Source organism: Pristis pectinata, chromosome 34, assembly GCF_009764475.1.
Source record: "Pristis pectinata isolate sPriPec2 chromosome 34, sPriPec2.1.pri, whole genome shotgun sequence".
NCBI lineage: Eukaryota > Metazoa > Chordata > Chondrichthyes > Rhinopristiformes > Pristidae > Pristis > Pristis pectinata.
The window spans coordinates 8,935,739-8,958,298 of record NC_067438.1 but is presented as its reverse complement, the minus strand read 5'-3'; the positions used below and the strand labels follow the sequence as shown (position 1 = coordinate 8,958,298).

At 53.9% G+C, this 22,560-nt stretch overlaps 1 protein-coding gene across 1 annotated transcript in view; it reads left to right on the top strand.

Annotated features, from left to right (window-relative positions):
- Window positions 1-22,560, top strand: part of LOC127585840 (neurogenic locus notch homolog protein 1-like) — an 86,386-nt gene that overhangs the window by 18,743 nt on the left and 45,083 nt on the right. The window contains 6 exon segments of the mRNA XM_052043540.1: window positions 2,507-2,848; window positions 6,318-6,440; window positions 7,327-7,560; window positions 10,780-10,935; window positions 18,102-18,287; window positions 20,966-21,079. Of these exon segments, the coding sequence (XP_051899500.1) occupies window positions 2,507-2,848; window positions 6,318-6,440; window positions 7,327-7,560; window positions 10,780-10,935; window positions 18,102-18,287; window positions 20,966-21,079 (1,155 nt within the window).

The window sequence follows — 22,560 nt, the reverse complement described above, 5'->3', positions numbered from 1 at the left end:
CCCCTCCCTCCCTCCTCCTCCCCCTCCCTCCCTCCTCCTCCTCCTCCCCCTCCCTCCCTCCTCCTCCTCCTCCCCCTCCCTCCCTCCTCCTCCTCCTCCCCCTCCCTCCCTCCTCCTCCTCCTCCCCCTCCCTCCCTCCTCCTCCTCCCCCTCCCTCCCTCCTCCTCCTCCCCCTCCCTCCCTCCTCCTCCTCCCCCTCCCTCCCTCCTCCTCCTCCCCCTCCCTCCCTCCTCCTCCTCCCCCTCCCTCCCTCCTCCTCCTCCCCTGCTCCCCCCTCCCTCCCTCCTCCTCCTCCCCTCCCTCCCTCCCTCCTCCTCCTCCCCCTACCTCCCTCCTCCTCCCCCTCCCTCCCTCCTCCTCCTCCCCCTCCCTCCCTCCTCCTCCTCCCCCTCCCTCCCTCCTCCTCCTCCCCCTCCCTCCCTCCCTCCTCCTCCTCCCCCTCCCTCCCTCCCTCCTCCTCCTCCCCCTCCCTCCCTCCCTCCTCCTCCCCCTCCCTCCCTCCCTCCTCCTCCCCCTCTCTCCCTCCTCCCCCTCCCTCCCTCCTCTCCCTCTCTCCCCTCCCTCTCTCCCTCCTCCCTCTCCCCGTCTCCCTCCTCCCTCTCGCTCCCCTTCTCTCCCCCTCCCTCCCCTCCCCCTCCCTCCCCCTCCCCGATACCAGCCCCGATCGCGCCCACCATCTACCTGGCTCTGGTGTACAGAGAGGGGCTTCCCACCGGACAACCGCGACCCCCACCCCCCCTGCCTGATCTCCCTCAGGGCAAGGCCCCCAAAACACCACCAAAGTGGGCAACAGACTTTGGCCAACGGTGAGTCCCCACCGCTGCTGGATGTCTCCCTTGTGGACGGAGGGGGCGGCGCGGGTGGATAAGGCAGGCGGACAATGCTGAGAGCTGATGCGATTCCGAGTCGGTGTGGGGTTGGGATGCGGTGGGCGGGTGGGGGAGAGGTGGTGACGTTCTGGGAGATGGGAATGGGCCAACATGTCTGGTCCAGTGAGGTGATGGAACTCTGACTACGTTCGGAGTTGGACCGAGTTACTGACCCCGAAGTGGTGGCGTTCCTTCCGGGAGTCACTGGGATGTGGACCTCACCGACACTGCCAGCATTTATTGACCATCCCCAACTGCCCCTGACCCGAGGGCACAGTTAGGAGTGGCCCACGTTGGTGGGACTGGAGTCACATATAGTCCAGACCAGTCAGGACACAACAGACTTCTTCTTCCCACCATCAGAGTGGGGGCAGGCCACTCGGGCCCTCGAGTCTGTCCTATCATCAGCAAGATCACGTCCGATTCGTCCACCTCAGCTTCCTTTTCCCAGCACTGTCCCCTTACCCCTTTATCCCTCTGGGTTGAATTATCCCCCCACCGCCTTGAGTAGAGGAATTTCTCCTTCTCTCAGTCTGAGAGCACCTCTCCTGTACGCTGGGTGTTCTGCGCCCTGGTTCCAGACTCCTCCGTCGGGGCAAGCTTCCCCCCACCCGACCTTTGGAGCTCTGTGAACCTTGCACGTCGGCAGACTCTCGGTGAGGGGGTAGCAGCGGGAGGAGGCTGTTCGGCCCTTCCAGCCTGTTCCACCTCCAGCGAGGTCGCAGCTTGGCTACCTCAGCCGCGTTTCCCCGCGCTGTCCCCACCTCCTGCGAACCCCTTCACCTTCCAGAAACCGGTCACTGTCGCGAACGATCTCAGTGACTGGGCTTAACCCAGGCCTGTGGGGCAGGGGACTCCGAAGCTAAGGAATGTCTCCACGCATCAGGACTGCAGACTGAGACCGTGAGCCCTGGTTCCACACTGCCGAGCCCGAGGGGAAACCTACTCCCTGCATCAGCCTGTCGATCCCCCCTGAAGGAAGATGTGAGTGAGCCGGGAGGAGGTGGCTTCACGAAAACTATTGCCAGGATTTTAATTCCAGATCTATCAAAATACAGGAATTTTGATCGGGATTGGGAGTCACCCCCCCACCCCGCCTCACCCCCCCGCACCCCCTCCACCCCCCCACCAAATCAAATGCCCAGACCTCAGCCCATGTGTTGGCCGACACGACCTCTTCCCTCTGCCCTCGGTGATGGAAGGTCGGGAGGTGATGCCACAGGAGCCTTGGGGAGAGAGGTGGGCACACTGCAGTGAGACAGCTGGGGAGGGGAACGGCAAAGGTTAGCGTGGGGGGGGGGTGGGCTGACATGTTACCCACAGTGTCTTCTGACCCACAGGACAGCAGTGAGCCAGCTGTGGGGAGGCAGTGGAGGGGAGAGCAGATAGCGGAGGGAGGGGGGAACCAGTTGTTGAGAGGGTGGGGGCAGCTGGGTAGAGGATGGTGGGGGGAGAGCGGTTAGCGGGGGTTACGATGCCACTAACAGTGACCTGTGCCCCCACAGGACAGCGGTGCCAGCTGTGGAGAGACGGGGGAGGGGGAGCGCGGTTAGCGGTGGGGTAGAGGGTCGGGTGGGGGCAAGAGCAAAGGTTAGCTGGGGTTATGATGCCATCAACAGTGACCTCTGCCCCCACAGGACAGCGGTGCCAGCTGGCGGACCTATGCGCTGCCAACCCTTGCACCAACGGTGGGCGCTGCCTCAACACAAGGGACCACTTCACCTGCCAGTGTGGCCGGGGGTTCCAGGGCCAGGTGTGCGAGCTAGACGTGGACGAGTGCGCCCTGGCCGGCGATGGTCCCTGTCGGAACGGGGCCACCTGCGTCAACCTGCCCGGCACCTACCGCTGCGCCTGCCCGCCCGCCTACACCGGTGCCAACTGCGAGGTGCCCACCAGTTCCTGCTTCCCCTCCTCCTGCCTCAACGGAGGGAGCTGCATCCCGAGGGCGGCCGCCGTCTACCGCTGCGCCTGCCTCCCAGGTAAGGTCCCGCCCCGTTAACCACACCTGTCCCGGCAACCCCAGGTCCCCCCACACGGGCTCCAGCGATGGGAGAGACTCCGGGTCTGGGGTCGCAGCCGGATCTGGTCTGCTGCGGAGAGAAGGAGAGGGCGGGTGGGAAATGGATCTACTCCGGGGGGAAACACTGAAGCATAAAGTGGGGAGACAGGGAGGGACCACAGTCCTCGAAAAGCATGTTCGATGCCAGAACCTTGGAAGGCAGAGCAGCGACAGGGAGTGTGTGTAGGGAGTCAGTGTCGTAGTGGGTGACTTAACTTCCCCAATATTGACTGGGATTTTCCTGAGTGCAAGAGCCTGGTATGGGGCAGAGGTTCCTCAGTGTGTTCAAGAGTTTCTTGAAACGGTCTGTGAATCATCCAACTGGGGGAAGGGACCGTACTGGACCCTGTTTTGGGAAATGAGCCCGGACAGGTGACTGGATTTGAGAGAGTTACGAATGTCTAGACGTCTGAGAAAGGACGAAGCTGGGCGAGGGCAAATGATGACTTTGTTAGACAGGAGCTGTGGGAAGTTCACTGGGACCAGGGGGTCACACAGTGTGGGTGGGGTATGTGTAGGGGGTCACAGTATAGGTGGGATATGTGTAGGGTGTCACAGTGTGGGTGGGGTGTGTGTAGGGGGTTGCAGTGTGGTCAGGGTATGTGTAGGGGGTCAGAGTGTCCGAGGGGTATGTGTAGGGGGTCAGAGTGTGGGTGGGGTATGTGTAGGGGGTCACAGTGTCCAAGGGGGTAAGTGTAGGGGGTGATGCAGTGTCCGTGCGGTATGTGTAGTGGGTCAGTGTGATTGAGGGGTATATGGAGGGTGGGATGTTCACCTCACCCACATCACTTTGGAGGGAGTTTGGCATTACCATGAAACAGCCCTTCCTGTTGTCTGGGTGAGGCTCCATTGGGGTATCCCACCCCACCCCACCCCACCCCCACCTTTCACATTATCTCATAGAAGGAGGCCATTCAACCCATTGAGTCTGTGCCAGCTCTCAGAGCAGTCTCTGAATCCCATTGCCCCACTTATCTCCCTGTGACCAACTGTGTCTTACACATCCCCATCAACTGCCCCCAGAGTCCATGACTCACCTTCAAGTCAGGGGTAATGTGCAGCCCACAAGTAACCCGCATGCCTCTGGGATGTGGGAAGAAACTGGAGCAGGCAGGGGAAACCCATGCGGAGCACAGGCTGACCTCCTCCTGCTGCAGAATCCATTCCCTGCATTTTACAGTTGAAACCTTTGGCGAGGGGGAGAAGGTGATGACCTTGTGGGAAGCCATCGCTTCGAGCGGGGCTTCATCATGTATCCCCGCCGCGGACATTCGAGCTGACTCCTCTCCGCCTCCGGCATGGATGCCTCGGAGGGAATAATGTTCCCAATGGGTGTGGAGGAAGGGGAGCTGGGTGACTGGATCACTCTGAGAAGCTTGCAGCAGTTCAACTGGACGAATGGCCTCGCCCTGATATGTATGTCGCTGGGATTTCACATAAAAGCAGAAAACGATGCTGTTGCTCGAGCTGTGTGAGTGTAGAAAGGAACAGCGGCCATGCTTCAGGTGGCACGGTGGTACAGTGGGTAGAGCCACTGTCTCCCAGCTCCAGCAACCCCGGTTCGATCCCGACCTCTGGCACTGTCTGTGTGCGCAATTTGCATGTTCTCCCTGTGACCGCGTAGGTTTCCCAAGGACGTGCGGGTCGGTGGGTTAATTCTAAATTACCCCCCTCAGTGTAGCAAATAGAATTGACAGGGGAGTTGCTGGGCATGTGAGAGAGGGAGATGCAGGGATTTGCCCTGCTGAGAGCTGGCATGGATGAGTTGGGCCAAATGGCTTCCTCCTGTGTTGTATTAAGCCAAGATGGCCGCCTTCAATCACACTTGGAAAACGGGACATGTCAAGCAGTTGTGATGAGTGTTCATTAACTTGTATGTGACTGCTTCTCTCCCCACAGCTGCTGCCTGACCTGTTGAGTGTTTCCTGCATTCTTTTGTTTTTATTTCCTATCCCCAGTGTTTTGCTTTAGTCTCGAGGAGTTGGTGCTGATTTACTGCCATTGTAAGATGAAATTTCTTTATCAGTCACATGTACATTGAAACACACAGTGAAATGCATCTTTTGTGTTGAGTGTTCTGGGGGCAGTCCGCAAGCGTCGCCACGCTTCCGGTGCCAACATAGCATGCCCACAACTTCCTAACCCGTACGTCTTTGGAATGTGGCAGGAAACTGGAGCACCTGGAGGAAACCCACGCAGACACGGGGAGAACATACAAACTCCTTACAGACAGTGGCCAGAATTGAACCCGGGTCACTGGCACTGTAATAGAGTTACACTAAAGGTCTGTGCTCCCTGTGTGTGTCGAGCCCCAGACAGTGACATAGGGCACATAAGAAATTGCTCTTGGACCTGCTCCAGCATTCAGTCAGATCACCGATGATCTACCTCAATGCCACGCCCCTACACTAACTCCCTATGTTCTGAAAATCCAAAAACCAATCTCTGTCTTGAATATACTCAATGCCTGAGGCTCCACAGCACCCCTTGGGCAGAAAATTTCAAAGATTCACCACCCTCAAGATGAAGAAATTACTTCTCATTTCTGTCCTGAATGACTGACGCCTTATGTGACCCCTTGTTCTGGGCAACTCAGCCAGGGAACATTCCTCCCTGTTCCCACCATCTTGAGCCCTGTAAGAATTCCTCAATTTTCAACGAGATCAGCTCTTGTTCTTCTGAAGTCAAGAGAGTGTAGGCCCAATCTGCTTAGTCTGTTCTCAGAGGACAACCTCCAACCCCGGACCCAGTCAGGAGAACTGTTCTCCTTCGATCTCAAGCATCTCCTTCCTTAGTCGGAGACCAGACCTGTGCACCGTTTCCTAAGTGTCATCTCCCTTGGGTCCCAGATAATTTGAGCAAGGAGTCTTGACTCTTGTAGCGTCTTGAGGAAGGAGACCCCTGACCCCAGCACAACATCCCCCCCCCACCCTACACCGCCACTCTGCCCCCACCTTCATGGAGTTCCTGGGCATTGGAATGGGAAGGTCAGGCTGCTTTCAGAGGTACAGCCTTAGGGAGCCAACTCAAAGTTCCTCTCGTGACCTCACGTTATCCCAATGCATCTTACAGCCAACAAAATGCTTTTGAAACGCTGTCACGTTTGTACAATCTGTGCACAGCAAGCTCCCACAAACATCAATGAGATAATGAGCACGGTGGCCGGGTCAGGGGAGTTACGCCGAATGAGGGAGTGGCAGTGTCCACGTCCATCCCAGAGAGGTCTTTGGGGTCACATCGCGTTCCAAAGGCAGCACCCACTCCCAGTGGTGCAGCATTCCCTCGATGTTTGGGCAGCCAAGGCGGGTGTGGTGGACAGACCAAGGGACCAGGTCGGGAATGGTGTGGGGTGTCACTTCCCCAACATTTCAACGCCTGTTTTGCCGCAGGTTTCACGGGCAGGTTCTGCGAGGTGAACATCGATGACTGCCTGGGTCACCAGTGTCAGAAGGGAGGGACCTGTGTGGACAGGATTGGCACCTATGACTGCAAGTGCCCCTCGGCGTGGACCGGTGAGGACCTCCCACTGTCTCAACAGCTCCTGAGCTATCCCAGCAGAGCGCCCAGCTCTGGGGTGGGGGTGGGGGGTGCACGCTCCGGGGAAGGGTGGCTAAGGATTCGGGGGATTAGGTCACCATGGGTTCAAGGTTTAGGGGAATGAGGTCACCATGGGTTCAAGGGCTGGAGGGATGAGGTCAGAATGTGTTCATGGTTTGGTAGCGTGAGGTCACAGTGGGTCAGGGGTTGGTGGAGTAAGGTCGTAGTGAGGTCAGGGGTTGGTGGGGTAAGGTCACAGTAGGATCAGGGGTTGGTGGGGTAAAGTCGCGGTGGGGTCAGGGTTTGGTGAGGTAAGGTCGTGGTTGGGTCGGGTTGGAGGGATAAGGTCACGATGGGGTCAGGGTTTGGAGGGGTAAGATCACGGTGGGGTCAGGGGTTGGAGGGGTAGGGTCGTAGTGGGGTCAGGGTTTGGCAGGATAAGGTTGCAGTGGGGTCAGGCATTGGCAGGGTAAGGTCGCAGTTGGGTCAGGCATCGGAGGGGTAAGGTCATTGTGGAGTCGGGTTGGCGGGGTAAGGTTGCGGTGGGGTCAGGCATCGGGGTAAGGTTGCGGTGGGTTAAAGGGAGAGGGGGTAAGATCACCATGAGATGTCAGAATGAGTTCATTGTTTGGTGGGATACGGTTACAGTGGGTCAGGGGTTGGAGGGATATCAGGGAGAGCTCTGGAGTGCTGAGGGTGGGGATGAGGTCGGGGGTTAGCGGGAGAGGGTGACATTGGGTTTGGACAGTAGGCGGGGTGTCCGTCAGCAGAGCCTGCCCACGGGAGCAGCAGCTGGCGACATGGAGGGTCAGGGGTTGACCACTGGACGGACGTCACCTCTCAGCTCTCCTCTACCCGCAGGTCCGCACTGCACGGAGGACGTGGACGAGTGCCAGCTGTGGCCCAACCTGTGCCAGAACGGGGGAACCTGCTCCAACCAGGACGGAGGCTTCAACTGCATCTGTGTCAACGGCTGGTCGGGCATCGACTGCAGCGAGAACGACAACGACTGCACCGAGACATCCTGCTCCCAGGGCGCCACCTGCCACGACAAGGTGGCCAACTTCGTGTGTGAGTGCCCCCCGGGAAAGAAAGGTGAGTGAGGGGCACCGAGATGTCCATTTGGTGGGGTCAGGGGTTGGTGGGGTAAGGTCACAGGGGTCAGGGATTGGCAGGGTCAAGTCACGGTGGGGTCAGAGGTTGGTGGCTAAGGTCACGGGGTCAGGGGTGGGTGGGGTCAGGGATTGGTAGGGTGCGGTTGTGGTAGGATCAGGTCAGTGGGATAATGTCACGAGGTCGGGGTCAGTGGGGTAAAGGTCACAATGGGGTCGGGGATCAGCAGGGTAAGGTCACAGTGGGGTCGGGTGTGAGTTAAGGTCACAGTGGAGTCGGTTCTGTGGGTTATGGTCACGCTGGGGTCGGGTCAGCAGGTGAAGGTTGCGGTGGGGTCAGTGGGTAAAGGTTATGGTGGGGTTAGGGGTTGTCAGGTAAGGGTCGCAATAGTGTCAGAGGTCGGCTGGTAAAGGTCACAGTAAGATCAGGGGTCAGTGGGTTCAGGTCGGTGGGGTCAGGGGTCGGCAAGGTAAAGTCACACTGGGGTCAGGGGTCGGTGGGGACGTCAGGGGGAATTCAGGAGCTCCGAGGGCGAGAGTTTCCCATGAACGGATGAAGGTTCTCTGTGGGTCTGTGGGTGCTGAGGGACCCTGTGTTCCCCTCGTATAACGAACGGGCCGATGTTGTGCTCATCTGATTGGTAATTGGTTTATTATGGTCACGTGTACAGAGGTACAGTGGAAAACTTGGTTTTGTGTGGCATCCAGACAGATCATTCCAAACATCAGCACATCAAGATAGTACAAAGCGAAAAGCAATGACAGAGTGCAGAATAAAGTGTCACAGTTACAGAGAAAGTGCAGTTCAGGCAGACAATAAGGTGCAAGGGCCACGTCAAGGTAGATCATGAGGTCAAGACTCCATCTTGTCGTACAAGGGTCTTAATAACAGGGGGATAGAAGCCGTCCTTGACATGGTGTTACGTGTTCTCAGGTTTGGTACCTTCTGCCTGATGGGCTGGGGGAGGAGGGAGGATGTCTCGGGTGGGGGGGGTCTTTGGTTATGTTGGCTTCTATCCCAGAACTATAGACAAGAGTCCATGGAGGGGAGGCTGGTTTCCGTGATGCGCTGAGCTGTGTCCACAACTCTCTGCAGTTTCTTGCGGACTTCAGCATCCTTCCTTGTTTCATTCCTTCTCTCCAACCTCTCTCCCTCCCCCCCTTCATACTCCCACTCTCCCTCCCCTGTCTCCCCCTCCCCCTCCTCTCTCTCCCCCTCCCCCTCCTCTCTCTCCCCCTCCCCCTCCTCTCTCTCCCCCTCCCCCCTCCTCTCTCTCCCCCTCCCCCCTCCTCTCTCTCCCCCTCCCCCCTCCTCTCTCTCCCCCTCCCCCCTCCTCTCTCTCCCCCTCCCCCCTCCTCTCTCTCCCCCTCCCCCCTCCTCTCTCTCCCCCTCCCCCCTCCTCTCTCTCCCCCTCCCCCCTCCTCTCTCTCCCCCTCCCCCCTCCTCTCTCTCCCCCTCCCCCCTCCTCTCTCTCCCCCTCCCCCTCCTCTCTCTCCCCCTCCCACCTCCCTCCTTTTCCCCTCTCTCCCCCTCCTCCCACTCCCCTCCCTCACCCCATCTCTCTCCCCCTCTCTCCCCTCCCTCACCCCGTTTCTCCCGTCTCCCCCTCTTCCTTTCTTCCTCATCCGTCTCCCCCCCTCCTCTCTCACCCCCCCTCTCTTTCACCCCCTCCCTCCCCTCCTACCTCTGACTCTCCCCCTCCTTCTCTCCCTCCCTCTCTCCGCTCCCTCCCCCTCCCCTCCCCTCACCCCCTCCCCTCCCCTCACCCCCTCCTCTCTCTCACCCCCTCCTCTCTCTCCCTCCTCCTCTCTCCCCTCCCTCTCCCCTTTCTCACCCTCCCCCCCACTCTCCCTCAACCGCCCCCCCACTCTCCCTCAACCCCCCCTCCTCTCTCTGATGATATTGAGTGTACCGCCCGAGAGCTCTAAACTTAAGTCAGGACTATCTGGCACAAGTATCCACGAGTATCCTCACTGTAGGGATTTTATTACTAATTCAACCTACACTTCAAGGACCACTTTACTTCACTACTTTAGTCTCTGCGGGAAGGTCTAGCTGTTAATAATCACTATTTCGAGTGGTGGGTCCCCCTCCCAACCAAGGAGAAGATACTTCCAGCTAACGAAGCAGTCTAAACACTATTTTATTTTAAGTGAGACATGTTTAATTCTAACTAAATTACTTAGAAATGGCTTGCACGAGGGTCCTGTGGAAATCCGTACAAATAAAAACGACTTGCTAAGGATTTCCAAACACAAGTACAATTTTTACAGGCTAAAATGTCAGACCAACAAGTTGCAGACGAACAGGTCATCTGTCACAAACACCAAAGGCTGAGGAATGAATCCTAGGTCTTCTTTCTGTAACCCCTTCTCTCTGTCAATCCCCTGACCCTGGCTGCTTTCTGACATTTATACTGTTTTCTCACTGAGTTGACATCTTTGGCCTGTGATGTTTTTTTCAACCTCATTTCCATCCCAGGTTTAATTCAGTAAATGAGGACCCCATTGTTCTCCTGTTTATGTTAAGAGGCTGAGCTGGGAATATTGGTTGGAAGTTCAGCTTAGCAAACAACAGACACCTTGAGCCTTGGACAATTTCTGCTGGTTTTGCAAAAGGGATTTTAGCTCAATGAGCAACCACTTCTTGACCTTTGGACCTGTAGCGCTGCTCAGCTGAAAAACTGAGGTTAGCAATAAGCCTTCTTGGGCCCTGGAAAGTGAAAGTCCATCACATCTGCCTACCCCACTCCCTCCCTCGCTCCCTCCCTCCTCCATCCTCCTCTCTCTAGTCTGTAAGGAGTTTGTACGTTCTCCCCGTGTCTGCGTGGGTTTCCTCCGGGTGCTCCGGTTTCCTCCCACATTCCAAAGACGTACGGGTTAGGAAGTTGTGGGCGTGCTATGTTGGCGCCGGAAGTGTGGCGACACTTGCGGGCTGCCCACAGAACACACTATGCAAAAAAGATGCATTTCATTGCGTGTTTCAATGTACATGTGACTAATAAAGAAATCTTATCGTATATCATATCCCTCCCTTTAATCCCTCCTCTACCCCATCCTTCCTTCCCCCCAAACCTCCCTCCTCCCCATCCTTCCTTCTTCTCCCACCCGTTGTACCTCCCTCCCCTCCCCCCTCTCGCACCCCCACCCACCCATAGCCGTCGCCACCCGTTGTTCAACTACGCTCCTGTCTTTTTCCTAGGACTGATGTGTCACCTGGATGACCCCTGTGTCAATGACCCTTGTCACGAGAGCGCTGTGTGTGAGATGAACCCCCTGACGGGTCAGGCCATGTGTCAGTGTCCTGTGGGCTTCGCGGGACCCTCGTGCAAGCAGGACATCGACGAGTGCTCCATGGGTGAGTGTACGGCAGAGCCTGTTGCCGCCGGAGTGCTGGTGTTCTCCCACTCCTCTTCCCCTGGACATCCGCTTCCCTGACCCTTCCCATGGGATATCAACTGACCCTTCCCATGGGATATCAACTGCTTAACTGCTGAGCTGGACCATTCAATAAGGCTTTTCCCAGTGGAACTGGGAGCCAGCACTTGCTGGCCAAACAAGGCCAATATCTATCTATCTATCTATCTATCTATCTATCTATCTATCTATCTATCTATCTATCTATCTATCTATCTCTCTCTCTCTCTCTCTCTCTCTCTCTCTCTCTCTCTCTCTCTCTCTCTCTCTCTCTCTCTCTCTCTCTCTCTCTCTCTCTCTCTATCTCTCTCTATCTATCTCTATCTCTATCTCTATCTCTATCTCTATCTCTATCTCTATCTCTCTCTCTCTCTCTCTCTCTCTCTCTCTCTCTCTCTCTCTCTCTCTCTCTCTCTATCTCTCTCTCTATCTCTCTCTCTATCTCTCTCTCTATCTCTCTCTCTATCTCTCTCTCTATCTCTCTCTCTATCTCTCTCTCTATCTCTCTCTCTATCTCTCTCTATCTATCTCTCTATCTCTCTCTATCTATCTCTCTCTCTCTCTATCTCTCTCTATCTCTCTCTATCTCTCTCTATCTCTCTCTATCTCTCTCTATCTCTCTCTCTCTCTCTCTCTCTCCCTCTATCTCTCTCTATCTCTCTCTATCTCTCTCTCTCTCTCTCTCTCTATCTCTCTCTCTCTCTATCTCTCTCTCTCTCTATCTCTCTCTCTCTCTATCTCTCTCTCGCTCTCTCTCATCCTGCCCAAATGGTGAGGAAAAATCTCCAGTGTAAGATGTGTCAGCTCCCATCGCAGGGTTTGCTGCAAGGACCCAGATTTTGGTGGCCAAACTTATGTCAGTTTGTGATAACTTACTAAAATTCTCTGGACTCTGGGCAGGTCGCGGCGGATTGGAGGACAGGGAATGTCACCCCACTGTTTAAAAAAAAGATGTAGGGAAAAAGCAGGTAACTATAGGCCAGTTAGCTTAACATCTGTAGTCAGGAAAATGCTTGAAGCTATCATTAAGGAAGAAATAGCAACATCCGGATAATAGTGGTTCCATCTAGCAGACAAAACATGGATTCAGGAAGGTAGGTCATGTTTGACAAACTTACTAGAGCTCTTTGAAGATATAATGAGCGCAGTGGACAGAGGGGAACAGGTGGATGTTGTATACTTGGATTTCCAGAAGGCATTCAATAAGGTGCCACATAAAAGACTTCTCCATAAGATAAGGATGCATGGAGTTGGGGGTAATGTTTTAGCATGGATAGAGGATTGGTTAGCCAATAGAAAGCAGAGAGTTGATTAAATGGGTGTTTCTCTGGTTGGCAATCAGTGGTGAGCGGGGTGCCGCAGGGGTCGGTGCTGGGCCCACAACTGTTCACGATATACATTAACAATTTGGAAGAGGGGGCCGAGTGTAACAATTCTCAGTTTGCTGATGACACTAAATTGAGTGGAAAAGCAAGTTGTGCAGAGGATGCAGAGAGTCTGCAGAGAGATATAGATAGGTTAAGTGAGTGGGCAAGGGTCTGGCAGATGGAGCACAACATTGGTAAATGCGAGGTCATCCACTTTGGAAGGAAAAATAGATCAGATTATTATTTAAGTGGTGAAAGATTGCAGCATGCTGTTGTGCAGAGGGACTTGGGACTGCTTGTACATGAATCGTAAAAGGTTGGTTTGCAGGCGCAGCAGGTTATCAAGAAGGCAAATGGCATGTTGGCCTTCATTGCTGGAGGGATTGAATTCAAGAGCAGGGAGGTTATGCTGCAACTGTATAGGGTACTGGTGAGGCTGCACCTGGAGTACTGCGTGTAGTTCTGGTCTCCTTACCTGAGGAAAGATATACTGGCTTTGGAGGTGGTTCAGAGGAGGTTCACCTGGTTGATTCTGGAGAAGAGGGGGTTAGCCTATGAGGAGAGATTGAGTCACCTGGGACTATACTCACTGGAATTCAGAAGGATGAGAGGGGACCTTCTAGAAGCATATACAATTATGAAAGGGATAGACAAAATAGAGGCAGGAAGGTTATTTTCACTGGCAGGTGAGACTAGAACTTGGGGACATAGCCTCAAGATTCGTGGGAGTAGATTTAGGACGGAGATGAGGAGAAACTGCTTTTTCCAGAGAGTAGTGAATCTGTGGAATTCTCTGCCCAGGGAAGCAGTAGAGGCTGCCTCATTAAATATAGTTAAGACACAGTTAGTTAGACCTTTGCATAGTAGGGGAATTAAGGGTTATGGGGAAAAGGCAGGTAGGTGGATCTGAGTCCACGGCCAGATCAGCTATGATCTTATTGAATGGTGGAGCAGGCTCGACAGGCCAGATGTCCTTCCCCTGCTCCTATTTCTTATGTTCTTATGTCAGGTAGGAAGCAATCAAGAGAGACCATCAGCCCTTGGGGAGGAGCCGTGTTCCATCCCAAGGTCATCTACAGAACGTGTGCCACAGAGCTGGGCAGCCAGTGAACGGCTTGCTGGACCTGATCACTGCTGCACTGTGAGAGAAACAACAGCTCACCTGCCTGCAGTGGTGAAAATCCGTGACTGGGAAGCAACGAACGACAGGAGCTGGAAATCTGAAATAAAAACAGAAAATGCTGGAAACTCCCCAGTAGGTCAAGCAGCATCTGTGGGGAGAGAAACAGAGTTACTGGGTCTCGGGTCAAAAGCCCTTCGTCGGAATCGGGGGAGAGAGAGAGAGAAAAGTTGCATTGAGAGGGGGAGGGATAGGGCGAGCAGAGGGGATCATAGAATCATAGAACAGTACAGCACAATATAGGCCCTTCGGCCCACAATGTCGTGCTGACCTTTAAACCTCGCCTAGGACTACCTAACCCCTTCCTCCCACATATCCCTCTATTTAAATAAATTCCTCCATATGCTTATCTAGTAATCTCTTGAATTTGACCAATGTACCTGCCTCCACCACCACCCCAGGCAGCGCATTCCATGCCCCAACCACTCTCTGGGTAAAAAAAACCTTCCTCTGATATCTCCCTTGAACTTCCCACCCATTACTTTAAAGCCATGCCCTCTTGTATTGAGCATTGATGCCCTGGGAAGGAGGCGCTGGCTGTCTATCTATTCCTCTTAATATTTTGTACACCTCTATCACACCTCCTCTCATCCTCCTCCTCTCCAAAGAGTAAAGCCCTAGTTCCCTTAGTGTCTCCTCATAATGCATACTCTCTAAACCAGGCAGCATCCTGGTAAATCTCCTCTGCACCCTTTCCAATGCTTCCACATCCTTCCCATAATGAGGCGACCAGAACTGCACATAATACTCCAAGTGTGGTCTAACCAGAGTTTTGTAGAGCTGCCAGTGACAGGGTGGAGACAAGGGGACTGGGTCAATGCCTTGTCAAAGCAGCAAGGGAAAGAGAACCATTGGAGGCAGGTATCACAGGACTTGGACAGCCCCCTGACCCGACCCCTCCCTGCCACACCAACACGCTTGTTTTCTCACTTTCCCGATCTGATGAAGGGTCATTGACCTGATGTATGAACAGTTTCTCCCTCCACAGATGCAACCTGACCTGCTGAGTATTCCCAGCTCTGCCTTCGGCAGTGGATAGAATCATGGAATGGTACGGCATGGAAACAGGCCGTTCGGTCCATCTGTCCCCCATGGACCAGTGGGCACCCCTCCAGATTAGTCCCATTGCCCAGCGCTTGGCCCATTGCACTCTGCGCCCTGGTGACTCAAGTGCTCAACCAGACACCTCTTTAAGTGCTGTCAGTGAATCTGCTTCCTCCACTCTCTCGGGCAGTGCTCACCGCTCTGGGTGAAGGAAGTCTCTGCCCACCCCCCCCCCCCCCCACACTTAGATCTCCTCTGAATCTCATTCCCCCTTTACCTTAAACCTAGGCCCTAGAAGGTTAGGAAGGGCATGACTGAGGTGTATAGAATTATGAGGGCTATAGATAGGCTAGACAAAAGTTTCCTGCTGTCTACCCTATCTATACCCCTCATCATTTTATACACCTCAGTCGTGCCCTTCCTAACCTCCTCTGCTGCAGAGAGAACAGACCCAGCCTCTCCAGTCTCTCTGCATGACTGAAACGCTCTGTCCCAGGGAACATCAAGGTGAATATTCTCTGCACCTTCTCCAGCACCGTCACACCCTTTTTGGAGCGTGCGGTGACCAGAACTGCATGCAGTCCTCCAGCCGAGGTCCGACTCCCTGCTCTTGTGTTTGGTGTCCTGACTAATGATGGTCAGTATCCCCATAGGTCTTCCAAACCACATTATCCATCTGTGCTGTCACCTTCGAGGATCCGTGGACTTGTACTCCTAGGTCCCTATGTTCCTCAAAACTCCCTGAGACCTGACCATTCAACATTGGGATCCCTCCGTGCTGCACAGAGTCACACAGAACAGAAACAGGACCTTCAGCCCACTGAGTCTGTGCCGACCATCAGGTACCAATTTACACTCATCCCATTTTATTCCCCACAAATTCCCATCAATTCTCCCACCAGTTCTACCACCCACCTACACACCGGGGAAACTTCCAGTGGCCAATTAACCTACTGACCTGCACTTCTTGGGGATGTGGGAGGAAACTGGAGCTCCCGGGGAAACCTGCAGGGAGAACATGCAAACCCTGCACCGATGGCACCAGAGGTCAGGATTGAATTGGGTGTCCGACACTGTGAGACAGCGGGCTGCCATGTCAGTCTGGAGTCTTCTGCTCTGGGCCTGAGGTGTGCCTTGAAGCCCAGACTGTGAGACACAGAGGCAGGGCCCTCCGCTCCGAACCCTGGGCGCTGGTGCTGGGAAAGGGTCAGTGATTGTGACGTTTCTGGTTTTTGAGGCAGGTTTAAGCTGGTGAGCAAGATTAAATCATCCTATTAAATGACTGGTTCCGGGAAAGCATCACTGATCCAAAACACTGACTGGTTTCTCTCTCCCACAGAAGCTGCTTGATTGGCTGAGTTCTTCCAGCATTTTCTGGTTTTGTTTCAGACTCCAGGATCTGAAGTTTGTTTCATTTTCCAAGGTTGGTGCCTCATTCACCACCCTTAACACTCCATCCCTCCATGGCTGGTGAACATTGACTGCTGTGTGTTGTGTCTACCAAATGCACTGTAGTCACTCACCCAGGCTACACCAACAGCACCTCCCAAACCCACCTCCTCTACCACCAAGAAGGGCCAGGGCAGCAGGTATAAGGGAACATTCAGTCCCTTCCAAGTCTTGATTCTGAACCAACCGGCACAACCCTAATCACTAGTTTAGCCACACTGTGACCACTTTGCACTAACATTGGTAATTGGTTTATTGTCACATTTACCGAGGTACAGTGAAAAACTTGTCTTCCCATACTGTCCATACAGATCATTTCATTACAACAGTGCATTGAGGTAGTACAAGGGAAAACAATAACAGAATGCAGAGAAAGAGTTACAGAGAAAATCTCCTCTGCAGCCTTTAGGGAGGGTGCAGAGGAGATTTACCAGGGTGTTGCCTGGATTGGAGAGCATGTCTTATGAGGATAGGTTGAACGAGCTAGGGCTTTTCTCTTTGGAGAGGAGGAGGATGAGAGGTGACTTGATAGAGCTGTACAAGATGATAAGAGGCATAGATCGAGTGGACAGTCAGAGACTTTTTCCCAGGGCGACAATGGCTAACACGAGAGGGTATGGTTTTAAGGTGATTGGAGGAAGGTATAAGGGGGATGTCAGGGGTAAGTTTTTTACACGGAGAGTGGTGGGTGCATGGAACGCACTGCCGGCAGAGGTTATGGGGGCAGATACATTAGGGACATTTAAGAGACTCTTAGACACATGAATGATAGAAAAATAGGGGGCTATGTGGGAGGGAAGGGTTAGATGGATCTTAGAGCAGGATAAAATGTTGGCACAACATTGTGGGCTGAAGGGCCTGTACTGTGCTGTAGTGTTCTATGTTCTAAAGTGCGATGCAGGCAGACAATAAGGTGCAAGGTCATAACAAGGTAGATTGTGAGGTCAAGAGTCCATCCTATCGTACTAGATGGTCATAACAGCGGGATAGAAGCTGTCCTAGAGCCTAGACTTCGTAGGGTTTTTTTTGTTCTAATTGTGTTCTTTCTTGTAAAAATTGTGTATAATTTATGTTTTTCTTGTGAATGCTGCTTATCTGATGCTATGTGCCTGTGATGCTGCTGCAGTTAAATTTTTCATTGCACCTGTGCACACATGTAGTTGTGCAGATGACAGTAAACTCGACTTCGACTTTGACACCTGTCACCAGTCTTTCATGGTCACTGGGTCTAAATCCAGGAGCTCCCTGTCCCAACAGCATGGTGGGAGCACCTTCACCAGGACTGCAGCGGTTCAAGAAGGATGTTCGGCACCACCTCCTGAAGGGCAGTCAGGGATGGGTGATGTGTTGGTATTGGTATTGGTTTATTATTGTCACTTGTACCGAGGTACAGTGAAAAACTCGTCTTGCGTACCAATTGTACAGGTCAATTCATTACACAGTGCAGTTACATTGAGTTAGTACAGAGTGCATTGAGGTAGTACAGGTAAAAACAATAACAGTACAGAGTAAAGTGTCACAGCTACAGAGAAAGTGCAGTGCAGTAAGGTGCAAGGTCACAACAAGGTAGATCGTGAGGTCATAGTCCATCTCATTGTATAAGGGAACCGTTCAATAGTCTTATCACAGTGGGGTAGAAGCTGTCCTTGAGCCCAGTGGTACGTGCCCTCAGGCTTCTGTATCTTCTACCCGATGGAAGAGAGAATGACCCGGGTGGGTAGGGTCTTTGATTATGCTGGCTGCTTCACCAAGACAACGAGAGGTAAAGACAGAGGCCAAGGAGGGGAAGCTGGTGTCCGTGATGCACTGGGCTGTGTCCACAACTCTCTGCAGTTTCTTGTGGTCCTGGGCAGAGCTGGCCAGGCAATGCTGGCCTGGCCAACGATGCCCAGGTCCCGAATAATGAACGTGTGTAGGATGTCCTCATGAAACCTGGCTGTGTGTGCTCTTTGTGTGGAGAAGTGGGGGAGGAGTCTACGTCCTTCACCTTCCCCCCAGCCCCACCTCAACCACTGCATTTTGAAGACAGCCTAATACTGTCTTGTTTTCCGGAATCTTCTCTGGCAGGGCCCAACCCGTGCGAGCTGAACGGCCGCTGTGAGAACAACGTGGGCTCCTTCGAGTGCCGCTGCCTGGCGGGATACACCGGCGCCCGCTGTGAGCAGGATGTCAACGAATGCCTGTCCAACCCCTGCCGAAACGAGGCCACCTGCCTGGACCAGATCGGCGAGTTCAAGTGCATCTGCATGCCAGGTAGGGCTGTTCCCAGGCCGGCTGAGTGGGCAGGCAGGTGGCAGATGGAATACAAAGTGGAGAAGTGTGAAGTTACCCACTCTGGTGCTCGAACCAGAGGATTCCGTACATGGTGAGGGGTCAGGTGGTGATGCTGCTCGGAGGGACCAATGTGTGCTTGTACACAAGTCAATGAAGCCCAGCCTGCAGACACAGCCAGCGATTAGGCAGGCAGATGGTGGGGTTAGCCTTCACTATTGAAAAGATTTGAGTACAAAAAATTGATGAATTGGTTCATTATTGTCACGTGTACCAAGGTACAGTGAAAGACACTGTTTTGCATGCCATCCATACAGATCATTTCATTGCAACAGAGCATTGAGGTAGTACAAGGGAAAACAATAACAGAATGCAGAATAGAGTGTTACAGTGAAAGTGTAGTGCAGGCAGACAGTATTGGTATTGGTTTATTATTGTCACTAGTACCGAGGTACAGTGAAAAACTTGTCTTACAAACCAATCGTGCAGGTCAATTCATTACACAGCGTGGTTACATTGAGTTAGTACAAAGTGCATTGACGTAGTACAGGTAAAAACAATAACAGTACAGAGTAAAGTGTCACAGCAGAGCAAGTGCATTGCAATAAGGTGCAAGGTCATAACAAGGTAGATCGTGAGGTCAAGAGTCCATCTTATTGTACAAGAGGACCATTCAATAGTTTTATAACAGCGGGATAGAATCTGTCCTTGAGCCTGGTGGTACGTGCTTTCAGGCTTTTGTATCTTTTGCCCAATGGGGGGGGGGGGGGGGGGGGGGGGGAGAAGAGAGAATGCTTGAGGATGTCTTGCCGCAGTTGGAGACACAAGAGACTGCAGATGCCGTATTCTGGAGCAACTGCTGCTGGAGGAACTCAGCGGGTCAGACATCATCTGTGGAGGCAGAGGGATGGTCGACGTTTTGGGTCGTGACTGCCCTGCACATTCTGATGTGGATCTTGAACCGAATCGTTGACCGTCCCTCTGCCAGCGGACTGGTTGGGCCGAAGGGCCTGTATCCATGCTGTATTGCTCTGTGGCTTCACTTCCACCTCTTCAGACAGAGCAGCTGTGATTAACAAAGTATCTGCTCACGTGGTACCAAAGGCAGAGACTCAGAGGCAAAAGGTCACCGAAGTACCATGAGGCAGTGTGGAGAGACGGAAACTGCTTCCATTCATGGGCCAGGGGATGTAGATTTAAAATTCAGGTTGAAAACTACAGGGAAGCGAGTTGCATTACTTGGACACCTGTGGTCTCCACCCCATCACTGATATCCCTTGCAATCTCTCCACTCCCTCCCCCTTCTCTGAAACTTAAAAAATGTTTGTTTCCTCACTTTCCTGAAGGGAAATCATCGTCCTGAAATGTTAGCCTGAATGGTTGAACATAGAACATAGAACAGTACAGCACAATACAGGCCCTTCGGCGCACAATGTTGTGCCGACCTTTAAACCTCACCTAGGACTATCTAACCCCTTCCCCCCACATATCCCTCTATTTTAAATTCCTCCATATGCCTATCTAGTAATGTGTTGAATTTGACCAATGTACCTGCCTCCACCACCACCCCAGGCAGGGCATTCCATGCACCAACCACTCTCTGGGTAAAAAACATTCCTCTGCTATCTCCCTTAAACTTCCTACCCATTACTTAAAGCCATGCCCTCCTGTATTGAGCATTGGTGCCCTGGGAAAGAGGCACTGGCTGTCCACTCTATCTATTCCTCTTAACATTTTGTACACCTCTATCATGTCTCCTCTCATCCTCCATCTCTCCAAAGAGTAAAGCCCTAGCTCCCTTAGTCTCTCCTCATAATGCATACTTTCTAAACCAGGCAGCATCTTGGTAAATCTCCTCTCCATCCTTTCCAACGCCTCCACATCCTTCCTATAATGAGGCGACCAGAACTGGACACAGTACTCTAAATGTGGTCTAAACAGAGTTTTATAGAGCTGCATCATTACCTCACGGCTCTTAAACTTGATCCCTCGACTTATGAAAGCTAACACCCCATAAGCTTTCTTAACTACCCTATCCACCTGTGAGGCAACATTCAGGGATCTGTGGATATGAACCCCCAGATCCCTCTGCTCCTCCACACTACCCAGAATCCTGCCATTAACTTTGTACTCTGCCTTGGAGTTTGTCCTTCCAAAGTGTACGACCTCACACTTCTCGGACTGAACTCCATCTGCCACTTCTCAGCCCAGTTCTGCATCCTAGCCTGTATTTTCTGTTCTTGTTATAGAAACAGTCTACTGCCTTGGGAACGGGATTGTCCAGGATTACCCTGGTGTCTCTGTGATTGGCTAATATCCAGGGCTCAGTTGTCAGGGAGCTTGAGAGAGAAAAACCTCACAGATATAAAAATAAAAAGACATTTTCCCTTTTTTTTGGAAAATTTTCATTGATTAGTTTTAATAAAATGCAGGTGGTTGGCCAACAGGCAAGAGACATCCAATCAGGTGTGGCGACAGAGGGTGTCATCTTTCCAATTGGCTGTGTGCCTTGGCGACCGACCAATGGCAGGGCTTGGAGTGGGATGGATGGCGGTGGGGATGTGTGGGAGTAGCCCAGGGTGGGAGTTGGCAGAACCAGCCTGGGAGGTAGGGGAGGGGAAGTGCCCCCACACTAATGCCGGGTGTGTTTCTGTCCTCAGGCTACGAGGGCCTCTACTGTGAGATCAACCGTGACGAGTGCCTGAACAGCCCCTGCCTGAACGGCGCGGAGTGCGAGGACCAGGTGAACGAGGTGCTCTGCCGGTGTCCCCCGGGTAAGGCAGCAGCACCCGGCCAGGACCAGAGCTTGTGGGGGGACGGAAGGAGTGGCTTCTGATATTATCTCCCCTCCTTGTTGGCCTGGCTCCTAACTCCAATCAGAAACCAGCATCTCTGCCCTCCTGGGACTGGATCCTCCCTCGCTTGTCTATGCCTCTCTCCCCCCCTCACTCTCTCCCCCTCCCCCCCTCACTCTCTCCCCCTCTCCCCCTCACTCTCTCCCCCTCTCCCCCTCACTCTCTCCCCCTCTCCCCCTCACTCTCTCCCCCTCTCCCCCTCACTCTCTCCCCCTCTCCCCCTCACTCTCTCCCTCTCTCCCCCCTCACTCTCTCACTCTCTCTCTCTCCCTCTCACGCTCTCTCTATCTCTCGCACACTATTTCTCTCTCTCACACTTTCTATCTCTCTCACACACACTTTCTCCCCCTCCCCCTCTCCCACTTCCTTTCTCTCCCTCCCTCTCTCTCTCTCCCCCTCTCCCTCGCTCTCCCCCCCTCTCCCCCCTTCTCCCCCCTCTCCCCCCTCCCCCCTTCCCCCCTCTCCCCCTCCCCCTTCTCCCCCCTCTCCCCCTCCCCCCCACTCTCCCCCTCTCCCTCTCTCCCCCCTCTCTCCCCCCTCTCCCCCCCACTGTCCCCCCCAACTCTCCCCCCTCTCCCCCCTCTCCCCCCCCCCCTCTCTCCCCCCTCTCTCCCCCCTCTCTCCCCCCTCTCTCCCCCCTCTCTCCCCCCTCTCTCCCCCCCTCTCTCCCCCCCTCTCCCCCCCCTCTCCCCCCCCTCTCCCCCCCCTCTCCCCCCCCTCTCCCCCCTCTCCCCCTCTCCCCCCCTCTCTCCCCCCCTCTCTCCCCCCCTCTCTCCCCCCCTCTCTCCCGCCCCCTCTCCCCCCCCTCTCTCCCCGCCCCTCTCTCCCCGCCCCCTCTCCCCGCCCCCTCTCCCCGCCCCCTCTCCCCGCCCCTCTCTCCCCGCCCCCTCTCCCCGCCCCTCTCTCCCACCCCTCTCTCCCACCCCTCTCTCCCACCCCTCTCTCCCACCCCTCTCTCCCACCCCTCTCTCCTCCTCTCTCTCTTCCCTGCCTGACCTCCGCCTCCCTTTCTTTCTCCTTCTCCCCGTCTCCCTGTATTTTCCACCATCTGGTGAGAAATATTGCCATGCTTTGTGCAATATTTTTCATATAAGGAAAGATGTAAAAATGGGTGTTGAAAGGGCAGGTGTGAAGAACCTAGAATGAGATCGCTGTTTAAAACTACGGGGGTGGCCCATTTAAGGAGGAGATGAGGTGAAACTTGTTTATTCCACTCTCTCTCTCTCGCTCTCTCTCTCTCTGAGGACAGAGTCTCTGGACTTCCTTGCTGGAAGCAGAGTCTGAATATTTTGTAAGGCAGAGATGGAGAAGCGGGGGGGGGGGGGGGGCGTAAAAGGTTACTGAGGGGTTGGCAGGAACGTGGAGCTGAGGTTACGCTCAGATCAGCCATGATCTCATTA